Genomic DNA, 18,800 nt, shown 5'->3' with positions numbered 1-18,800 from the left:
GTAAAATTCACAACCATGACTTCTCACCACTGGTAAACATAGCACCAACACAACCAATTTGCTTGGCACTGACCAGCAGTACGAGAAATCTTTTGCTGAACTCAATTTACTCTCAGTAACAGAAACATACCCACACACAGCAGGCCAAGGGCTTGACCCTGGAAGCAACCACAGAGAGACAAGTTCAGGATGGATCTCCTGCAGCTGACTATGGGGCAGCAAATAACCAAGTGCTGGGCCAGTAAAGCCTCCCTTGAGGCTCTTCCAGAACAATAAACCCCAGAGACCACAGCCCAAAAAGCGGTCATGATGCACTAGCACACCAACCACTCCCCAAGCCTCCCAGGGCTACTGAGAAAGCCCTCCCGACTGACTAATTTATAGCCGTCGCTGAAGAGAGCGACAGGCCGTCCAGCCAATGAACGGCGCGCTCTGACGTGGCGCCCATTGGCTGCGGGCGGGGACGGCGCCTGGCCGGTGGGCGTGGTTTCCCTCGCTGGTGGGCGGGGCGGAACTCCGTGCGGTTCCATGGCGGTGGGGGCGGGGCGTGCGGTTGCGCGAGCCGGGTCTGACGAGCAGGAGGGGCGGGCGGGCGAAGGGAGTGAGAGCTCCGGCGCGAACCAACACAGTCGCGAGCCGCCGCCGCCGCGCCCGCCGCCCGCGCCCCGCGGCTCCCCCTGCCGGAGCGCAGCGCACAGGTGAGGATGGCAGCGGCGCTCAGCGGGTCCCGGGCCTCCGCTGCCGCCCTCGGACCCGGCTTGGAGGAGCCGGCAGCCGGGCGGTGGCAGCTGCAACCCACTCGGCTTTTTGGGAGCTTAGGGCCGGAGCTCTCTCTTTTCCGGAGTAGGTGTTCAGCGGCGGCGCTTCTCTTCCCAGCGCCGCGGGTCTCTGCGGTGTCGCCGCAGGGAGAGCAGGCGGGAGGCTGGGGGGGCTGTCCGGCTCCTCCGTCTGTGTGTCCGCTCTCTCACGCACCTGCGTGGCGGTGGGGTGGCGAGTGCTTGCGGCTCCTTAGCGGGACTTGCTGCTACCCCTTGCCCGCTTTCGCCCTGTGCTGGGGCTGCCCGCGGGGCGTGCGGAGGGCGGCGCTGGGGTCCGGGGCAGAGCGGCGCTGCTCCCCCTGCTTCTCCGGCTGGGGAGCCCCGGGGTAGCGCTGCTGCCGCCGCTGACCCTTCTCTCCCTGTCCACCCTTCTTCCTTCTCTTCCCTGCTTGCCGGGAGCCCAAGGAGGGGGTTCGGCGGAGTTTGGAGTTTCCCGTCCTTGTTCCTTTCCCCCCGCTACCAAACAACCTCCCTCCGATGCACCGGGCGCCGCGCAGCTCTCCGGACCGGCGCTCTCCCTCCCCTCCAGCTCCGTCAGCTCTCGCCCTCTGCCGCCCGGCAGAGCTGGCGGCGGCCGGTGCGTATCTTCCCCCGCCTGATTTTCGCCGCTTCCCCGACTAAACAGCTACGACCGGGGAGGAGAGGCAGCGGGGAGGGTCCCGACTAACTCGGCACGGTTCCCACGGCGGCAGCGGATCCCTCTTCCCCGGTGCTTGAGGGGACTCGGCTGCGAAATGGCAGGGCGCCGGGCAGCCGCGGGGAACGGCCGTGGGTGGCGGCGCGCCGGTTGCTGGAGCGTTTCGGTGTGGAATAAGGTGGAAAAGCCCCTGTTTAGCGAATCTCCTCCAGCTTTTTCCTTTGTGTTGTTTTTTAACCGTGGACCGTTCTCCCGTGCCTTAAAGAAAAACCTTTCAAATGCAGCACTGCTGCCGCGGTGGGTGGTTTTGCACCTCCCGGCTGGATGGGAGGCGCATCACCCTCTCAGAAGTCTGGCACCTTTCGTGCTTTGATCCTGCACCATCTAACCTTTCAGCAACTATGTAAAGAGCCTTTGCAGGGGCATTGAAGTGCATCAGGTTTTATGCTTTGCAGTTGGAAATACACTCTATATATATTTTGGGAGTGTCTGGATGCATACAGCAACTTCTTGGTTTATGTAAGATGTGGTTCGTTAGGATGTTTCTCAGCACCTGAGAGGTGGCAAGTGCTTTCAGTACTCATGGCCTTCAGCACCTACCAGGGTCATTTGTGTCAGTCTGCAGTGGGAAAGGTTCAGGTCGTAACGGCACTGGAAAATTTTATAGGCTTCATCTGTCTAGTTATACCCTGTCGTAATGTCAGGTCTACCTGGATTACCCCTTGGCTAAATTTCTTTAGTTTGTATTGTAAATTATTGAACAAACCTAAAGTGACCACCTGGGGGTTAAGTAATTTACCTGCGTCTATACATGGGTTTCTGCCGATTTAACTATATGCATTTTTAAAAGCTGGAATGCTTCTGGTTTGTGCATGGCCTCGATGTATGCAGTTTGATATAGTGAAACGCTTGAATAATCATCTAAGTACTGCTGAGCTGTAGCTGAGCTGCTAGTGCCTATGCTGAGAGGAGTGGGTACAGCACCAGAAGCAAAGGATAAAAGCAGAACCAGCCAACTCAAAACCATTATAATTGTTAATTATATGCATACCCACTGCTAATTTAATTATGTTGCTACTGGGGTTTTTAGTTTACTCGTTTGTTTTCTGGATTGTTTCAAGCTGTATTTTTCTGTGGACTCAAACAGCACAGTAAGAAGCCCTGAACACGTCACCTTGATTTTATTGCAGCAATTATAAAAATGATGCCCAAGTTTTCTGGAAAGGCAGGTGGTTCACTTTCCTTGCATTATCAGATGACATTTTTACCCTGCTGGTTGCCCTCTCTTGTTTGCATGTTGGACCAGCTGTCTGTTGCCCCCACTGGGATAATCTGTCTAGATTGCAGCCTGGTCATTTGTGCACACCTGAGCTGCTCCAGAGAGATCTGACGGCTGCTAAAGTAATGCTAATGGTAGATTACAGTTTCGACATCCTTGCTTCAGAGCCACTTTAGCTGTGTTAAACTGTTAGTGTCATTGCCCTGTCAGTATTCTAGTCTCTTATTCTGGTAGTCTGCAAATCACCTGAACTTCCTAAATTCCTGTGGACAGGCCTTATAAAGCCTTGGTGTTTTAAGATCTTTGCCTTTCCTTGCTATTAAAGTTCATACAGACTTATCTTCTCACCTAATTACTATTGCCTACCCTTCTGGCTTTTATTATGTCCATCTCCTCTTCAAAGTACTGGTGATGTTTCCTGGCATACTGTGCTCTCCATGTTCACTTTCTATAGGTCTCCCAGTTGTCTTTATCTTTCATTGTGTTGAATTCAGGTTTCTTCTATCATGAGGCCTTTCACAGTTCTTTCTATTCCTGCTTATTATTTTGTTTCTTACTGAATTTTACAACCCATTTTGTCTACTTACTGTGTACTTGCATTTGTTCCCTGTCTCATAGGTACTCTGTGATTTCTGAGTTAATGTTTAAAGCCACAAACCTACCTGTGCATAAAGTTCCTCAAAACAAAGCATGTTACTAGCATTTGAGATAATCACAGTGCGAAGGTAAACACTTTCTGTAAACTGAATCTTGTGACCAAGATTTGAATGCAAGAGCATGTAGTTCTGCAACTTTGTTGTTCTCTTCTGTTCATTTGTTAATTGTACCTCTTCGTTATGTCTTGTTTTGCAAACTCGTCAGTAAAGTTAGTGTGTGCTGTGATACAAGCTTAGGAAGAGGAGTTCAAATTTGACTGGAATAGTCAGACAGAATAATAAAAAAGTATTTTCCCCCAGTTGTTCTAAATGCACCCAGGCCAAGGAGTGAGAGATTACTTCCAAAGAAAATTCAGAGCAAGTTATTTATTGCTGGGTAGCTTACTGGTATCAGGTGTAGTTTATAGTGGGGAAAAACTGTCACTGCCTTAAAAGAAAGCCAAATGCTAATGTCTGAGCTACTGTAAAGGAAGATTTAGTCCTTTAAAAATGAACCTGCCTGCCCTCCCGTCTTTTAAAGTTGGCTAATTAATTTCACTCTTCTGTTTGTCTTGCTCAGTTAGGACAGTGTGGTTAGATGCTGGCTGTGCTTGGGCAGTTGAAGATTTTGAATCCCAGGATATGGAGCCTTCATCTGAGATAAAACTGAACTGTAGGTAATTTCTGTTTTGTCCTGGTGCCTGTGTGGTGGAGATAGAGGAATGATATGGTCACATCATGGCATTTTGTGGGGCTTTCGTGTAGTTGCCAGCTCGTAGAAATTGAGCAGTCTTTGTGTGTGACTAGTGTGTGCTGCAGCCAAGCTAGGAAAAAGTGGTTGTGGATGGACCAAATATTCTCATGCTGAGCAGAGGAAGATGAACAATATAGGTTTGTACATGCTGTTGAAAGCTCTGGTCTCTCAGTTTGCTGGGGATGGTTCTGCTGCTGCAGTTACATTATTCCTCACTGATTTCAGAGGGGTTTTGTCAAAGTGAGTACTTAGGAATGGGGCCTTCAGTTGCTGGCTTCCTGAAAACAACCTTTTGTATCAGTTCATCACCTGCCAGAATGACACATGAGCTTGCCTTGAGTTTATGAGAGAAGTGTGATGTCGGTAATGTGTATGTTTGTCCTTTAATGATCAAATTTATGTGAAATACAGCTCCTCCAGATACAAACAGTCTTAACAGGAAAAGAACATATTAATCTAACAAGGCCTATTCCCCAAGCCGAGAGTGAGGCAATGTAAGGGGGAATGCGTGCAAGCCACAATAATGAGCATGCAGTAGTATTTCTTCACTGTATTTTGGTATGTGGGGGACTCTTGTAAGTATTTTTAGCGTAATATGTTCAAATTTTGTTTCCTTTAAACAGGACTAGAAGAATAAGGAGAATCTTGATTTATGAGAACTATAAGAAGGCTTACAACAGATTGGAATGGATTGATTTATGACACCTCTGTTATGTGAGAGCTACATTTGGTGGTGGTGTTGGCCAGCTGCTGCTGGTGGACTCAAGCTGACTTCATTGCAGCAAGCCCAACAGACAGGTCCTCGTCGCTAATAGAACATAAACAACTGTGATGTTGAAATGAGATGAGGCTCCGAAATGGAACTGTGGCCACCGTGTTAGTTTTCATCACTACTTTCCTCAGTTTGTCCTGGTATACTGCGTGGCAAAATGGGAAAGGTAAGTAAAAGGCTCCAAAATCAGATTGACCTTCATGTGGCTGTGTGGCTGTGCAGTGCTGCTCTGTGCTTGAAATCTTTAAATTACCTGTTGACTACCTCTGCTCCAGAAGGTGGTGCCTTGGTGAGGAATAAACACCTGCTAGTAGATTCAGGAAAGCTAACTTGGAGTGATCCTGATTTAAAAAGGAAAAAAAAAAACCTGAAGAAAAAAAGAAAGTATTTGCTCCAGGCTTATAGATTTGGTGTGTTTTGTTTTGTTTTTGTTTTTTCCATTTTTTTTTTTTCCTCCTGGTTTATGGTCATTGGAAAAACATATGTTCTCTGGTTGTTTTTTTGTTGTTGTTATACTTTTTTTTTTTCTTCCCTTGTAACATATGGCAAATGAACCCGGCTGGAGAATTATTATTTTTGGTGCTGCTTTCTGTCTTCCCTGATGATTCAGTGATGGTGGTGACAAACTGCTAGTCAACATTTTTGAACGACCTTTCTTGTTGTCTTTGAAGGAAATGTAAAATATTTCTTGTCCAAGTATGAGGTCAGAAATTAAGTAATATGAGCAAATTGACCAAACAATGGGAAATATATCTATATAATAACATGAGCAATCTCATGAAATTAAATAACCACGCTATGTAATAAACTTCTACTTTTTTATACATCTCTGTTGATCTGATTCCACTCTATGTGAACCTTGGAAAATTCAGTTTCTCTGAAGGTCAGGACTGTTTGCTGCAAGTAAGATGTTTCAGTTATGTCCTTCAGTAAAACAAATAAACTTCTTCAGGAATGGTTTCTAGAAGAAAAAAAAAAGGTGGGATTTTTTTTTTCTTTATAAATATCTGATCTCTCTGACTATGTCCTTCAAAATCAAGTATTTTTAAAATCCATATTTGTATCAAATGAGATTGCTACATGGTTTGTTCTGACTGTTCTTCTGAGAATATTACCTTCAGCCGTGCCTCAGGTTCAGTAAGAGGAAGATGAGGTTTTCCAGGAATACCGTCTGTTGTAGCACAGCCAACTTGTAACCCTTATTTAAGCGTGAAAGAAGCAGATGAATCCTGTGGCATATTGATTTCCCTGCCCCATTGGGCATCTGTAGGAGAAGCAGATGCTTTGTGGTGTGATCTCTGCTGTGGCAGTTGGTTGGTAGGGTAGCCTTCTCAATGAGAGCAGCAGGAAAAATGTCAAGTTCTCAAGGTTGTGGCAATGTTTATATATCATTTAATTGGACAACAAAAGTGTAGACGTGCCAAAGACTGACAAGGAAAGGGTATCTGAATAGCGCTGTAAGTAGCATTTTCTTTATTTTGACTAATACCACATTCTTGTTAAATTTTATGTTACTGATTCATTTATCGCTGAGGAACCTCACAAGAATTCTGCTTTCACTTCAGCAAAGATTTATATCTATGAAATTATTTCTCATGCTTTTTTTCTTTCTTACTTGACATGTGATTTACAAGCCTTGTTCTGTTTTGTCGAAGCATAACACAAAGAAAAGCATCCGTTAAAAGAAATTAACAAAAATCTGCTATTTGGAGAGCACTAGTATATGTGGCACTTGGTGACAATTTAAGCTTTTGTTGGTCAGACTGCTCTATTTTTTTATACTTTTTCTTTTTCCATATGGATGCCTAGAATCAATAATTTATTAAGGTGGGCATAAAAGTTCTGCATTTGTCTTCTTCCAGATCTTGTTGTTGAGCATTAAGATGATAATTCGTTGAATAAAAATCAGTGTAACAAGACCTCAATAATGTGTTAATTAATCATAAATCACAGTTGTGAAACTACAGTCTAGATAACTTGCTCTTAAGGTGTTGCTTCAAGAGAAATTCACACGTAGAATGTCATTTTTAAAATTTTATTTTACTTTTTAACTTAGATTTAGCATTCTATTGATTAGCACAGATTGTCTAAAACCAAAACAGATTTGGGTTCATTTGTACCACATTGTCAATCAACCAAAGACATTTTTGCACCAATGGAAAAAGTTCAGAAACTGATGATATATATTTATCCAGAATTTTTTCCAGCTTAATATCATTTTATGTTTATTTAGTAAAGCTTGCAGGATGGTATCTTAATTGATAACTTTTTCATTAGATTTTTTTGAGTGTCTTGATTAGAAGTAAATAAAAGCTTGCTGTCCCCATTCACTGAAACGCTATGGGGTGTTACATACCCTGATCATCATCTTTTGTTATTCATTACATTTATATGGCATGCACTAGATTCCTGTAGGTATTTGTCAGTCTTTGGACATCAAAGTAAGTCTATACTTGGAAAGACAACACTATTTATATTTTTTAAGAGAAAAAGCAAGGCCACAAATAACTAGCTTCTCAGTGATAACTAGAAGAAATTTTGCTTTTGAAAAGCAGAAGCATAGAGCCTTGTTTATAACAACCCAAATCCAGTCTTCAAATGATTAATTTTAATTGAGGAACTAAGATCTTGGATAATTGTCACTTAAAATACAGAAACATTTGTAGAATAGCAATGAGACTGGGGTGATGTGATATTTTTGTAGATCATGTCTTCCTCTGGTAAATGTACCTAGTCCCAGTCTATGCAGCATAGGATTTAGACACTTAAAAGTGATACAAAGTTTGGTGCTAGTTTAAAGTACAAAAGGCTGCCTCTGCAGAACAGTGCTTTACACACGTTAAGGCTATGCTGAAAAGTTGTCAAGGCCTGAAGGAAATACTCTGAAGGTCCATCACTGGCAGCAGCACGGCTTTAGCTTACTCAGTGATCTGATTGTGTAAATAACCTTTCAGGGTGCTGTTGGATTGCTTTTTGTATGAAATGGCCAATTACATGGCTTTGCTTTTAAAGTTTGCTATGTTTGAAGAAGGTTGACTGAAATACCTCTGGTCGTTAGAGAGAGTTTCAAACTTAGGCCACGATCTTCGTCTCTTTTTGGACCCCGTGCAATGTCTAGAAGCACTGGAGTTGTAAGGATGCAATACAAGCCCTGAATACACCTAGGAAAGAATTCTACTGTGAGATTTATGAACAAGAGTTGTAAGACTGTTTTCTAGGAGTTAAAAATGTGCTATGGTTATCATGAATGAAGTAGATGTTGGAAATGGAATCTTACCAAAACGCTGATTACTTTGCACAGCAGGACCACTTTTAAAGGACCTGCAGTCACTTCACGTTCACAGTTAGTCAGTTCAGCCTAAGATGTCCTTGAATTCCCCCTAAGACTGAGCTCTTATGCAAGCAGTAACTTTCTACTTAACACCATCTCTTTTGACTGAATCGTGCTTTCAGGTACTACTGACCTGCACAGGGTCACAGGTCTTCGCCACCTCATTTGTGAGCTACAGAAATGCAATTTTATTTTTTATCCTAAAGGCACCACTCTTAGGAAGATCTAACCAGTACAAAACAGTACAAAAATTACATCAAAGCTGTTGTGTGCTATGTAGAGGGCATAGTCTTGATGCTTTGATATTTAATGTGACTAGAGGCCTGAGTACATAATGTTCCAGGAGGAGCATTACGCTCCGTAATGCTCAAGAGCCTCTTCTTGAGTCAACAAACTTCCTGATGCCTGTCACCAGCATGGAAGTTAGTAAGGAAGGTAAATACCGAATTTGGGTAGGCGTGGTAGGTTGAGATTCCACAGCAAAGCATTCATCAACCTAATCACTTAACTTTCCATGTTAAAGTTCTACTCTGATCCTACCGCCTTTGATTAAAAAAAAAATTGTTTGTTTGTTTGAAGTATGTGTACTTTGTTCTTGGTGATAGACAGAAGTTTGCAGTGTCTTGCATCATTTTTAGAAGGCATTTGGCTACTTGAAGTGGTGAGGGCCTGGATGGAATATGTGTCATGAAAATCTGATGCAAATTAACCCTTCAGCATTGTCTAAACTATGTAGTTTTCAGAGCAATCTGAAACTGGTAGGATATGTCATCTTCTTCCCCATGTAAGAGATATTCTTCTTTAGTGATGAAGAATTAATTGAAAAAGCTTCTGGTTTTCAGTTCATCTAAGGGTGTTGTTGTAATCATAGGATCTCTTCACTGTATGGAGTTGGCTTATTTTGGTACACTGATTTAAACTCACATGAGGAAACTTCCAAGAGGACATTTACTTTTGAGATATTTACCTAGATTCCTAGTTTGCTGAATATTCATACCTAAGTAATGATGTTTGGAGCTATTGTTTTGTCTTAAACCTGATGTTTTCTCTAATTTGGAGAGAAAATGGCCTAGAATGTATAATGAAACTGCTCTTGTTGTTCTTCTCTGGCTATTTTCATTAAATTAGAATTACTGCGCTGTTTGTTAGCCACAATAATCATAAGTGCTGAAAAATATCTAAACTTAACAACAAGCATAAGAAAATCTAACTGAGGCTAAACCAAAAGGCATCAGACAATGGTAGAAAATTTTGGGTTAAGAACCAGGAATATTAATTCCTGGAGGGAGAAGAGTTCTACAGAACCATGGAGGAAATGGGGCAAGGAGCACAGGAGGTATATTTTTTCCTTTGGCAGTGGTTATGCAAACATTCTCTTTAAAAATAGATCAGAAATCTGAGAGATGCATGTTAGTATTTTGCAACTATAACCAACCTTAGTTTGTGCTTTGATCCTAAGAGAAGCTTTCATTTGAGCAACTGCTGATAACAGTCTTCTGGCTGCGCATTCTGATTTTCAGAGTTATGTGCTGATTTCCCACAGATGTGAATTAAGGCCAGCCAACTGATAAAGTTAAATAGACTACAAAATGGGAAGAGTGGAGGCAGGGGAAGGGACAGGATAGGGTGCTAAAGTAGAAAGTATATATAACAATTCATGCCAGTGAGTTTGTTTGGAGGAGAAGGGTTGTTTTTTTTTTTTCTCTCATGTTAAATAGAAGGGAAGTGTTAGTTTCCTTTGGAAATTATGTTGCAGATCTTCTAGGAGCTGATATTAAAGGAAATAGGAGTTTCCTTTTTCTTCATAGCAGCAGCACATGGACATTACTCTGATCTTCACCTAAAATACACTTCCAGCTTGGTTTCCAAAATATTAGGATATAGGCTACTGATATTAAAAATAGGAGTTGAATTTCGTTAAGGCCAGTCAGGAATGCGGGTTTGGAATGGTTACTGGGAGTCCTGTGCAGGCAGTGAGCACACTGTCCCAAGTGAATCGAGCAGCCTTCTCAGTATGCATCCTGTTGAGGTTGGCAGTGCTTAGGTCTACGGTGTCTTTGTGTCTGTCTTGTGACTATTGCAGCAGAACTTCTGACACCGGTGATTTTGGTGAGTTGCAGTGGAAAGGATCACAACCAAAGAGGCTTTTGCAGCACTGCCATGTCCCCTTGCTTTCTTAGGTTATCTGGATAGTTTATGAGATTCTAAAACTTGGTTACTACCGGAGCATTGAATGTGATGAGACTCAGCCAACGTCTTGAGGTGCTGGTCTTGATTGTGGCCCAGCCCTCAAGGCCAGGGAAAGGCAACACTTTTTGCTTGGTGGCTTTTCTTAGTACTTCTTCAGCCTGTGTCTTCTATGCTTGCATGACTCCTGTGGAATGCTGGTTGCTGCTCCTGTGCAGAGACTGTCATATAGTAATTTACCCAACCCAGGAAAAAAAGTTGCATCTGACACAGCTGATTATTCCCTAACAGCTCTACTGTAAGAAATGCATCTACAAATGTGTCTACTAAGAAACCTTTGCAATGGATTGTAAGCCAGCATGTATTTATATTCTTCTGAAAAACTATCTTCCTAGAGTAGTTACAATATCTACATAGTCACATTTTTAACAGTGAGCAAGAGAGGCTTTTCAATTATCTGTCCTGGTGCCTGTTGTGGTTGATATTTTCCCTAGTGAATCTGGGTGATGAGAGGGAGAGATTTCTTTCTACATTTCAAACAGCACCATGCTGGGAGGAGCAAAAAAAGGTAGGCAGAGAGATGGAAGTTTGAAATCATTTATGCAAATTGAAGACCTGGTCAGGAAGGGAGTGTGAATGGAGAGTTGAAGGCAGGTGAAAGTGCCCCAGACAAAACACATGGGGTGCAGTAAAGCAGAAGAAAATCAAATGTGTACATAAAGAATGGAGAAGAAATTTGGCGTTAGGATTCTGATTAGAAATAGCAGTTTACTGTAAATCGCATGCTAAGTGTGAGTCATCACATTATTCTAGAAAATAAAAGAAATTGAACAGGAAAGGGGTGTTACAGAAGTAAAGAAGTATGAAGTCTACTACTCCAGGAAGACACCGGAAGTCTTCTGTCTGCTCTGTTTGGTACTGTGTCCATGTCTGGATGGTGCACTGCAAAGAAAATAGATTAATTAGGTGGGGCTCAAAGGAGCAATGAGTGATCAAAGATATAGAAAATTTACACTGTAAGAGGAAGGTCAGTGTCCTGACATGGCTTAACTTGAAGGAAAGGTGTGAGAAGAGAGATGGGAAGATACTTTTCAAACATTTTAAAGGTTCTTGGTGGGGGCTGGAGGAAAATCTGTTCTTTGTGGCTGTAGTGAATAACAGGATATAAGGGACTGAAATTGAAAGGGAGAGCAAGCTTAGGTAGTGGAAAAAGTTGTTCTAGTAGCAAGTACAGTTACATACTGGAGTAGATTGTTGGCAGGGGTGAAGAATTTCCATGTAGGTATTTTCAAGAACCAGTTAAACCAGTGATGACAAGTAAGAGACACCAATACTGTGTCTGGTACCAATTGAGATTTGGGCTAGCACGAAAAGAGTGAGTTATGCTGTTTTTTTGAAGTCAATATGGCACTCCTAAAATAAACCTCAGGTAGAGAAGACTTACAGCTGTCAAGAATCATCTAACTTTGAACTAACTGTCTTGCTAAGAGTAATTTTGAGCAGGGCATTGGACCAGATGACCCTAGAAGTCCCTTCTAACCTAAGTTATACTAGGTATTCTTGACCTTTGCCAAGTTTATCTCCTCTTGTGCCAAGAGCTACATGCCAGTGCATTTCATTGCTAAATAATATTGATGTTTGCATGAGATAGTTGCCCTTTACTGTCGTAAAATTTGATCCCTTAAAATACATAAGATGTTTGCTTGTATTTCAGCAGGTTTACTTAACCTTTTATTGTTAATATCCACAGCCCTTTCTACAGCTAGGAACCATGAAAACACTGTGTTAGAAAAATCTCCAAAAGTGATTAGTATTTGTTTTCTAGTGTGATTGATTTCCCCCACCCCTTACCCCCACTCTTTAGAGTAGTATCTTACTCAGTAACTTTATTCCTACTGTGTAGTCATGACTTTATTTGCTGCCTGGATAACAACAACAACAAAAATTCAATTTTTGATACAATCTTTACGATTAGAATCCTGTATGTTATTTCTTTTTAGGATGAGACACTGGTAAGTCTGTAATTTAGTTCTGTTTATGATGCACTATGTTTTGTTTTCCTGAACATGGCAAGAAGTGAATAGAAAGTGTTTTCCTTGCTCACAGTGGAAGGCTTTATTCCAGCTAATCTCTGCCTAAAAAGCGATTACTCTAGACAGTCTTTTAGAGCTGTGCTTCCAGCTACTTTTCTGGTTGTCTCCTTGGCTTTCATGCAGCTTTCTTTCTGCAGATGCTTCCCACAGATGTGACACCTATCTATCTAACAGTAAATAACAGAAACCCTATTTTTGCACGTGGCAGTATATAATTTTACTATCTTATGCTCAAAAATAATTTAAAAATTTCCTGTACTTATGTTACTGTTGTAACCCACAGCTACATCATGGTCTTACATATCAGCACTGTGAAAATGCAAGTTTTCTCAGACAGTTCAGAGCTGGGCTGAACTAAATCTTTTTTTACATTATGAATTACTAGTAAAGTAGCTGTGCAAATAAACAGCCCTCATACTTGATTGCGCAGCCCCTAGAGACAAACTGTAGAGGTACTGTTGGAGAGAGATTTGAATAAAACAAATGTGGTGGGATCACATTTGATTTACAAGGTTGTTAATTTGCAGTGATGTGGGAGCATGGTGAAGCTTTGATCCTGAGTTGTTTGCAAGGAGGCCAAATTAGAAAGAATATGTTCTCAGAAAAAGAGCTTGTTCAACACAGATGTCAAGGCACAAAGAAATAAGGAGTGTCAGCAACCTCAGCCCACTAGGATGTGTGGAAACAAACTTCTGCTATGGCTTGAATTTTGTGCCCAAGCTGATATGAATTTCTAAAAGCTTCAGCTCTTAAAATAGTATTGCTAATTGTGAGGTAGTAGCAGTCTTCTGGCCTATCTTTTGATAGATGAATTTTCTTCTAATGTATTAAAATGTTAAACATTTGGCTGTAGATCTACCATTGCTAATCTCATTTTAATTTAGGAAGCTAGCTTTTCTTGCTGTAGTTCTTGGCTCGTGTGTGTATATTTCATTGGTTTCTGAGGAAAGAGAATGGTTTAAAGTAAGAGTGTCTTTATTTACATGTACAGAAACTCAGAGTTATTGGCAATTCTGTGGTAGAAACAAATCATGTTAAAGTTTTCAGAAGCTTTCAGGTGGTCAGAACTGAATGGTTGCTTTTTCTTTCTGTGTTATGGTTCTACTTTGCTATATGTCTTGTTTCCTTTCCACATTGGTCTGAAGCTGAGTTAATCTGTCTGAGAATATACAGCATCCTAACTCTCAAAATCTGAGCCCTGAATGTTCAAGAGTGTATGGCCATATAATATGATGATTCTTGGAGAAGGTTTTGGATACGTACACCTGGATTTTCCTGGACATTACTTTTTTTTTTCATCTTCATGGAAATCTTGCGTGGGCAGAAATCCTTCAGGTGGAGAGCCTGGTAGCCCTGGATGGGTGGATGCTGCTGCACAGATATTCTGTTGCTGACCAGGTTACTGCATGACCAGAAATCCCAATTGTGTACTCAGAGATTGTTCAAGTGTGCACAATGACACCTTAGGAAGTTTTATTTAAGTGCTTGTTTGTGATAAGTAGATGCTAAGCAATTGTGCAACAGTCCACATGCTTTTGGGATGTCTGAGAGGGATTAACCACTCAGTTACTGCCTGGTTGGTTGGCATATGTTTTGCGAGTCACATTCTCAAGGATGTATAGAGGCGCATGTGTTGTAGAGTTTGTTTGCATGGAAGCATTGGATTAAACGTTTTCAATTTGCAGTAATATATCTGTTTATCAGGAAAACTCAGAATAGAAATAAGGGAGACCTTTCTGAGACTCCTGTGTGTTAACAAATGATGGAAGAATAAACATTTTGTCTTCTGATGTAGATGAGACACACGCGTTCATAAGTAGACATGATCTTTTTAGGTCAGGGGTCCTTTTCCGTCATTCTCCTCCACACTGCTTTACTGAGAAAGCAGTGATATATAATAAATGTGAAATTCTATATTATATGGAGACATTGAAAAATAAACTAATGCTTTGCCCTGTATTTGTAACATGTTGCTTTAACGTAACTGTATTTAACTTAGTTTGTTGAAGTTTTTAACTTGGAATGAACTGTAACTAAACGGAAGACTTTTCTCTTTCTCTTTTATTTTGGGGATCCAGAGATGAGTTGCATCAAGTCTTGTGGTTTTTTTACCTATATGTGATTGCAATGATCAAATATTTGAATTGGGTGAAGTTGAGAATTTGTCCTCATGTAGGTAAAGTTATGAATTTCCTAGTATCAATTTATATTAGTATATTCAGTACCAATGGCTTTAAGTTGTTCCCCGGTACAGTCATAATGATAAGCTGATGGCTCAGATAATGAATGTAGGATGACTGTGGTTAATTTTTTTCAAAAGTTTAAATGTCACTGCAGCCTCTTTTGCCTTAAGGCGTGCCACTGTATCCTCTTTCCCCTGCCCTGTCCTTCTCGCTTGCTTCGAATTTGATGTTGTCAGTAACCCCATATTCTTGTAAGTTTCGGGGAAACAGGCTGTACTTTGCACTGGTGAGGCCCCACCTTGAATCCTGTATTCAGTTTTGGGCCCCTCATCATAAGAAGGAGATTGAGGTGCTGGAGAGAGTTCAGAGAAGGGCAACACAGCTGGTGAGGGGTCTGGAGCACAAGTCTGATGAGGAGCAGCTGAGGGAACTGGGGCTGTTCAGCCTGGAGAAAAAGGAGGCTGAGGGGAGACCTTATCGCTCTCTACAACTACCTGAAAGGAGGTTGTAGCATGGAGGGCGTTGGTCTCTTTCCTCAAGTTGCAAGTGATAGGACAAGGGGAAATGGCCTCAAGTTGCGCCAGGGGAGGTTTAGATTGGATATTAGGAAAAAATTCTTCACAGAAAGGGCTGTCAGGCATTGGAACAGGCTGCCCAGGGAAGTGGTTGAGTCACCATCCCCGGAGGTGTTTAAAAGACATTTAGACAAGGTTCTTAGGAACATGGGTTAGTGTCAGAGTTAGGTTATGGTTGGACTCGATGATCCTGAGGGTCTCTTCCAACCCAAATGGTTCTGACATTCTGTGAATCTAAATTTGCCATAGAAGAGAAAGGCATTCATGGCTACTTTGCTATGTTGCTTATTGAGAAGTTATAGATGCATTTTTTCGAGTGGAAATTAAATGTAGGAGGAGGTAAGCTCAAGTGGAAGAGGAGAGTTTACGGATCATGGAAGGAGGGGGTGGCCACTTGGGAAGAATATTAGGCTGTTGTCAGAAGGTGTAGGGAGGCAACTAGGAAAGCTAAGGCCTCCTTAGAATTAAACCTGGTGAGAGGGGTCAAGGACAACAGAAAGAGCTTTTTCAAATATGTGGCAGATAAAACTAACACCAGAGGCAATGTAGGCCCACGGATGAACGAGATGGGTGCCCTGGTGACAGAAGATACACAGAAGGCAGAGTTACTGAATGTCATCTTTGTCTCTCTCCACTCTGTTGGAGGCTGTCTTGAGGAGCTCTGTACTCCTGAGGCCCCAGAGGAAGGCAGGACAGTGGAGGAGTTTGCCTTGGTTGATGAGGACTGGGTTAGGGAGCAATCAGGCAATCTGAACATCCATAAATAATTGGGTCCAGATGGGATGCACCCGTGGGTGCTGAGGAAGCTGTCTGAGGTCATTGCTGGACCGCTCTCCATCATCTTTGCCAAGTCCTGGGAAACAGGAGAGGTGCCTGAGAACCGGAGGAAAGCAAATGTCACTCCAGTCTTCAAAAAGGGCAAGAAGGAGGACCCGGGTAACTATAGACTGGTCAGCCTCACCTCCATCCCTGAGAAACTGATGGAATGACTTATCCTTGGTGCCATCTCAAAGCATATCAAGGATAAGAGGGTCATTAGGGGCAGTCAGCATGGCTTCACCATGGGGAAGTTGTGCTTGACCAACCTCATCGCCTTTTATGAAGACATAACAAGGTGGATGGATGATGGCAGGGCAGTGGATGTGGTCTGCCTTGACTTCAATAAAGCATTTGACACAGTCTGCCACAGCATCCTTACAGCTAAACTGAGGGAGTGCGGTCTGGATGATTGGGTAGTGAACTGGACTGCGAACTGGCTGAAGGAAAGAAGCCAGAGACTTGTGGTCAATGGGGCAGAGTCCAGTTGGAGGCCTGTATCTAGTGGAGTGCCTCAAGGGTCAGTACTGGGGCCAGAACGATTCAATATATTCATCAGCAATTTGGAGGAGGGAATAGAGTGTACTGTCAGCAAGTTTGCTGATGACACTAAGCTGGGAGGAGTGGCTGACACACCAGAAGGCTGTGCTACCATCCAGCGAGATGTGGACAGGCTGGAGAGTTGGGCAGGGAAAAATTTAATGAAATATAATAAGGGCAAGTGTAGAGTATTGCATCTGGGTAGGAACAACCCCAGGTTCCAGTATAAGTTGGGGAATGACCTATTAGAGAGCAGTGTAGGGGAACCTGGGGGTCCTGGTAGACAGGAGGATGACCTTGAGCCAGCACTGGGCCCTTGTGGCCAGGAAGGCCAATGGCATCCTGGGGTGTATTAGAAGGGGGGTGGGTAGTACGTCAAGAGAGCTTCTCCTTTCCGTCTACTCTGCCCTGGTGAGACCACACCTGGAATGTTGTGTCCAGTTCTGGGCCCCTCAGTTCAAGAAGGACAGGGAACTGCTGGAGAGGGTCCAGCGTAGGGCAACAAAGATGATGAAGGGAGTGGAGCATCTCCCTTATGAGGAAAGGTTGAGGGAGCTGTGTCTCTTTAGTTTGGAGAAGTGGAGACTGAGGGGTGACCTTATTAATGTTTACAAATATATAAAGGGTGAGTGTCATGAGGATGGAGCCAGGCTCGTCTTGGTGACAACCAACAGTAGGACAAGGGTAATGGGTTCCAACTGGAACACAGGAGGTTCCACTTAAGTTTGAGACAGAACTTCTTCTCAGTGAGGGTAACAGAGCACTGGAACAGGCTGCCCAGGGAGCTTGTGGCGTCTCCTACTCTGGAGACATTCAAAACCCATCTGGACACATTCCTGTGTAGCCTCATCTAAGTTTTCGTGCTCTGACAGATGGATTGGACTAGATGATCTTTTGAGGTCCCTTCCAATCCCTAACATTCTGTGATTCTGTAGCTAAAGGGGCTATTACAGTTTCACTTAAATACCACAAATGGCAGAGTTGGTGGCTGATGCAGTTGACTATACCCTCCATTTTCAAAAAAAAGCTTTATAGCATATTGAATTACTGTAATAATGGCATAAAAATAATGGGACACTTAATAGAAACTTCTGTCCTATGACTATACTGATTTGCATATTTCAAAAGTGAAAATGGAATTTTACATACCTTTTTTGTAATGCAAAAAGTTTTTGAACAAATCTTTAGCAAAACCTGAAGTCTTTCATGTGAGGGAAAATCAAACTGTACTTCATGTCAATTAATCTGTATTAAGATGTGGTTTACAGCCGCATGATGCTTCTTTGATCTTTTCTTCTATGGGAATAATTCCTATACTGTGCTAGTTCTTCCACAAACTCTTTACTTCCTTGTTACAGAAAGGATCAATATGAAAGCTACAATTCTACTCAGAAATCTTAGGCCATTTGAAATACAAATGGAACCACATTTCCCTGTGGTGTTGTAGCATCACAAACTAATGTTCAATAATATATATGAAGATCAACGTAATGGGAAAATTAAACCAAAATATTTATTTTCTGCTCTGCATATTTTGGAGACTCTGCACTTCTGACCAAAAGAATTAAAAATTTCAGCTGCTTATACCATGTGATATATTCTAATGGCCTCAGTCAAGTTTAACTAGAAACCAAGTAGTGCCTTCTATGGGCTTGTGAAAATGTTTGTTCCTGCTTCTAGATCATTCTTTTCTTGTTCACAGCTTCATTTGCCATGATGAAATTCTGGTCTGTTAAAGTAAATTATTTGTTTTAGCATTTGCACATAACATGATCAACTATCTGTTCATCCCATCCCCTTTCTTTGATTTTTTTTTTAACCTTATAATCACTTTTTTTTTTTAAATTCATATGAAAGTTATCTGTGAAATGATGACAAAACATTTGATACATAGAGACCATGTTAGAGCTGAGATTAAACTAGTCTCAGGTGTCCAACTTGAGCTGAATTTTGAAATGCTGTAATGCCATAATTACAGCATAATTACAATTGCATATTGATTGGAGTGGTCATCTCTAAGCCGTACCCGATTCTGTGTTTTTTCAAATTCAGCCCTATCTGTGTGTATTATAATGTTCCTCTTAACTAGAATTTAAGTCTGTCATCAATATTATCTGAATTATGGTTATTATTTAAGATACTTGAGCGTTTCCAGAATGAAAAAGCTGAACTTTCACCTT

At 42.1% G+C, this 18,800-nt stretch overlaps 1 protein-coding gene across 5 annotated transcripts in view; it reads left to right on the top strand.

Moving 5' to 3' along the window:
* The first annotated feature begins 574 nt into the window (after positions 1-574).
* The window catches only part of MGAT4A (alpha-1,3-mannosyl-glycoprotein 4-beta-N-acetylglucosaminyltransferase A), a 78,665-nt gene continuing 60,439 nt past the window's right edge, over positions 575-18,800 (top strand). Inside the window, exons 1-3 of one of the 5 annotated variants that reach the window (XM_071813634.1) lie at positions 588-698; positions 3,950-4,042; positions 4,747-5,061. In XM_071813634.1, the coding sequence (XP_071669735.1) occupies positions 4,968-5,061 (94 nt within the window). In that variant the 5' untranslated portion in view covers positions 588-698; positions 3,950-4,042; positions 4,747-4,967. Of the gene's footprint in view, positions 699-729; positions 844-3,389; positions 3,460-3,949; positions 4,047-4,746; positions 5,062-18,800 lie in introns of those variants that run through there. The other 4 variants (XM_071813640.1, XM_071813638.1, XM_065854042.2 and 1 more) reach the window with 4 other exon arrangements.

The sequence above is a fragment of the Patagioenas fasciata genome, chromosome 1, assembly GCF_037038585.1.
Source record: "Patagioenas fasciata isolate bPatFas1 chromosome 1, bPatFas1.hap1, whole genome shotgun sequence".
Taxonomy (NCBI): domain Eukaryota; kingdom Metazoa; phylum Chordata; class Aves; order Columbiformes; family Columbidae; genus Patagioenas; species Patagioenas fasciata.
Note: the sequence above shows the minus strand (reverse complement) of the source record. Positions and strands in the feature narration are given on the sequence as shown.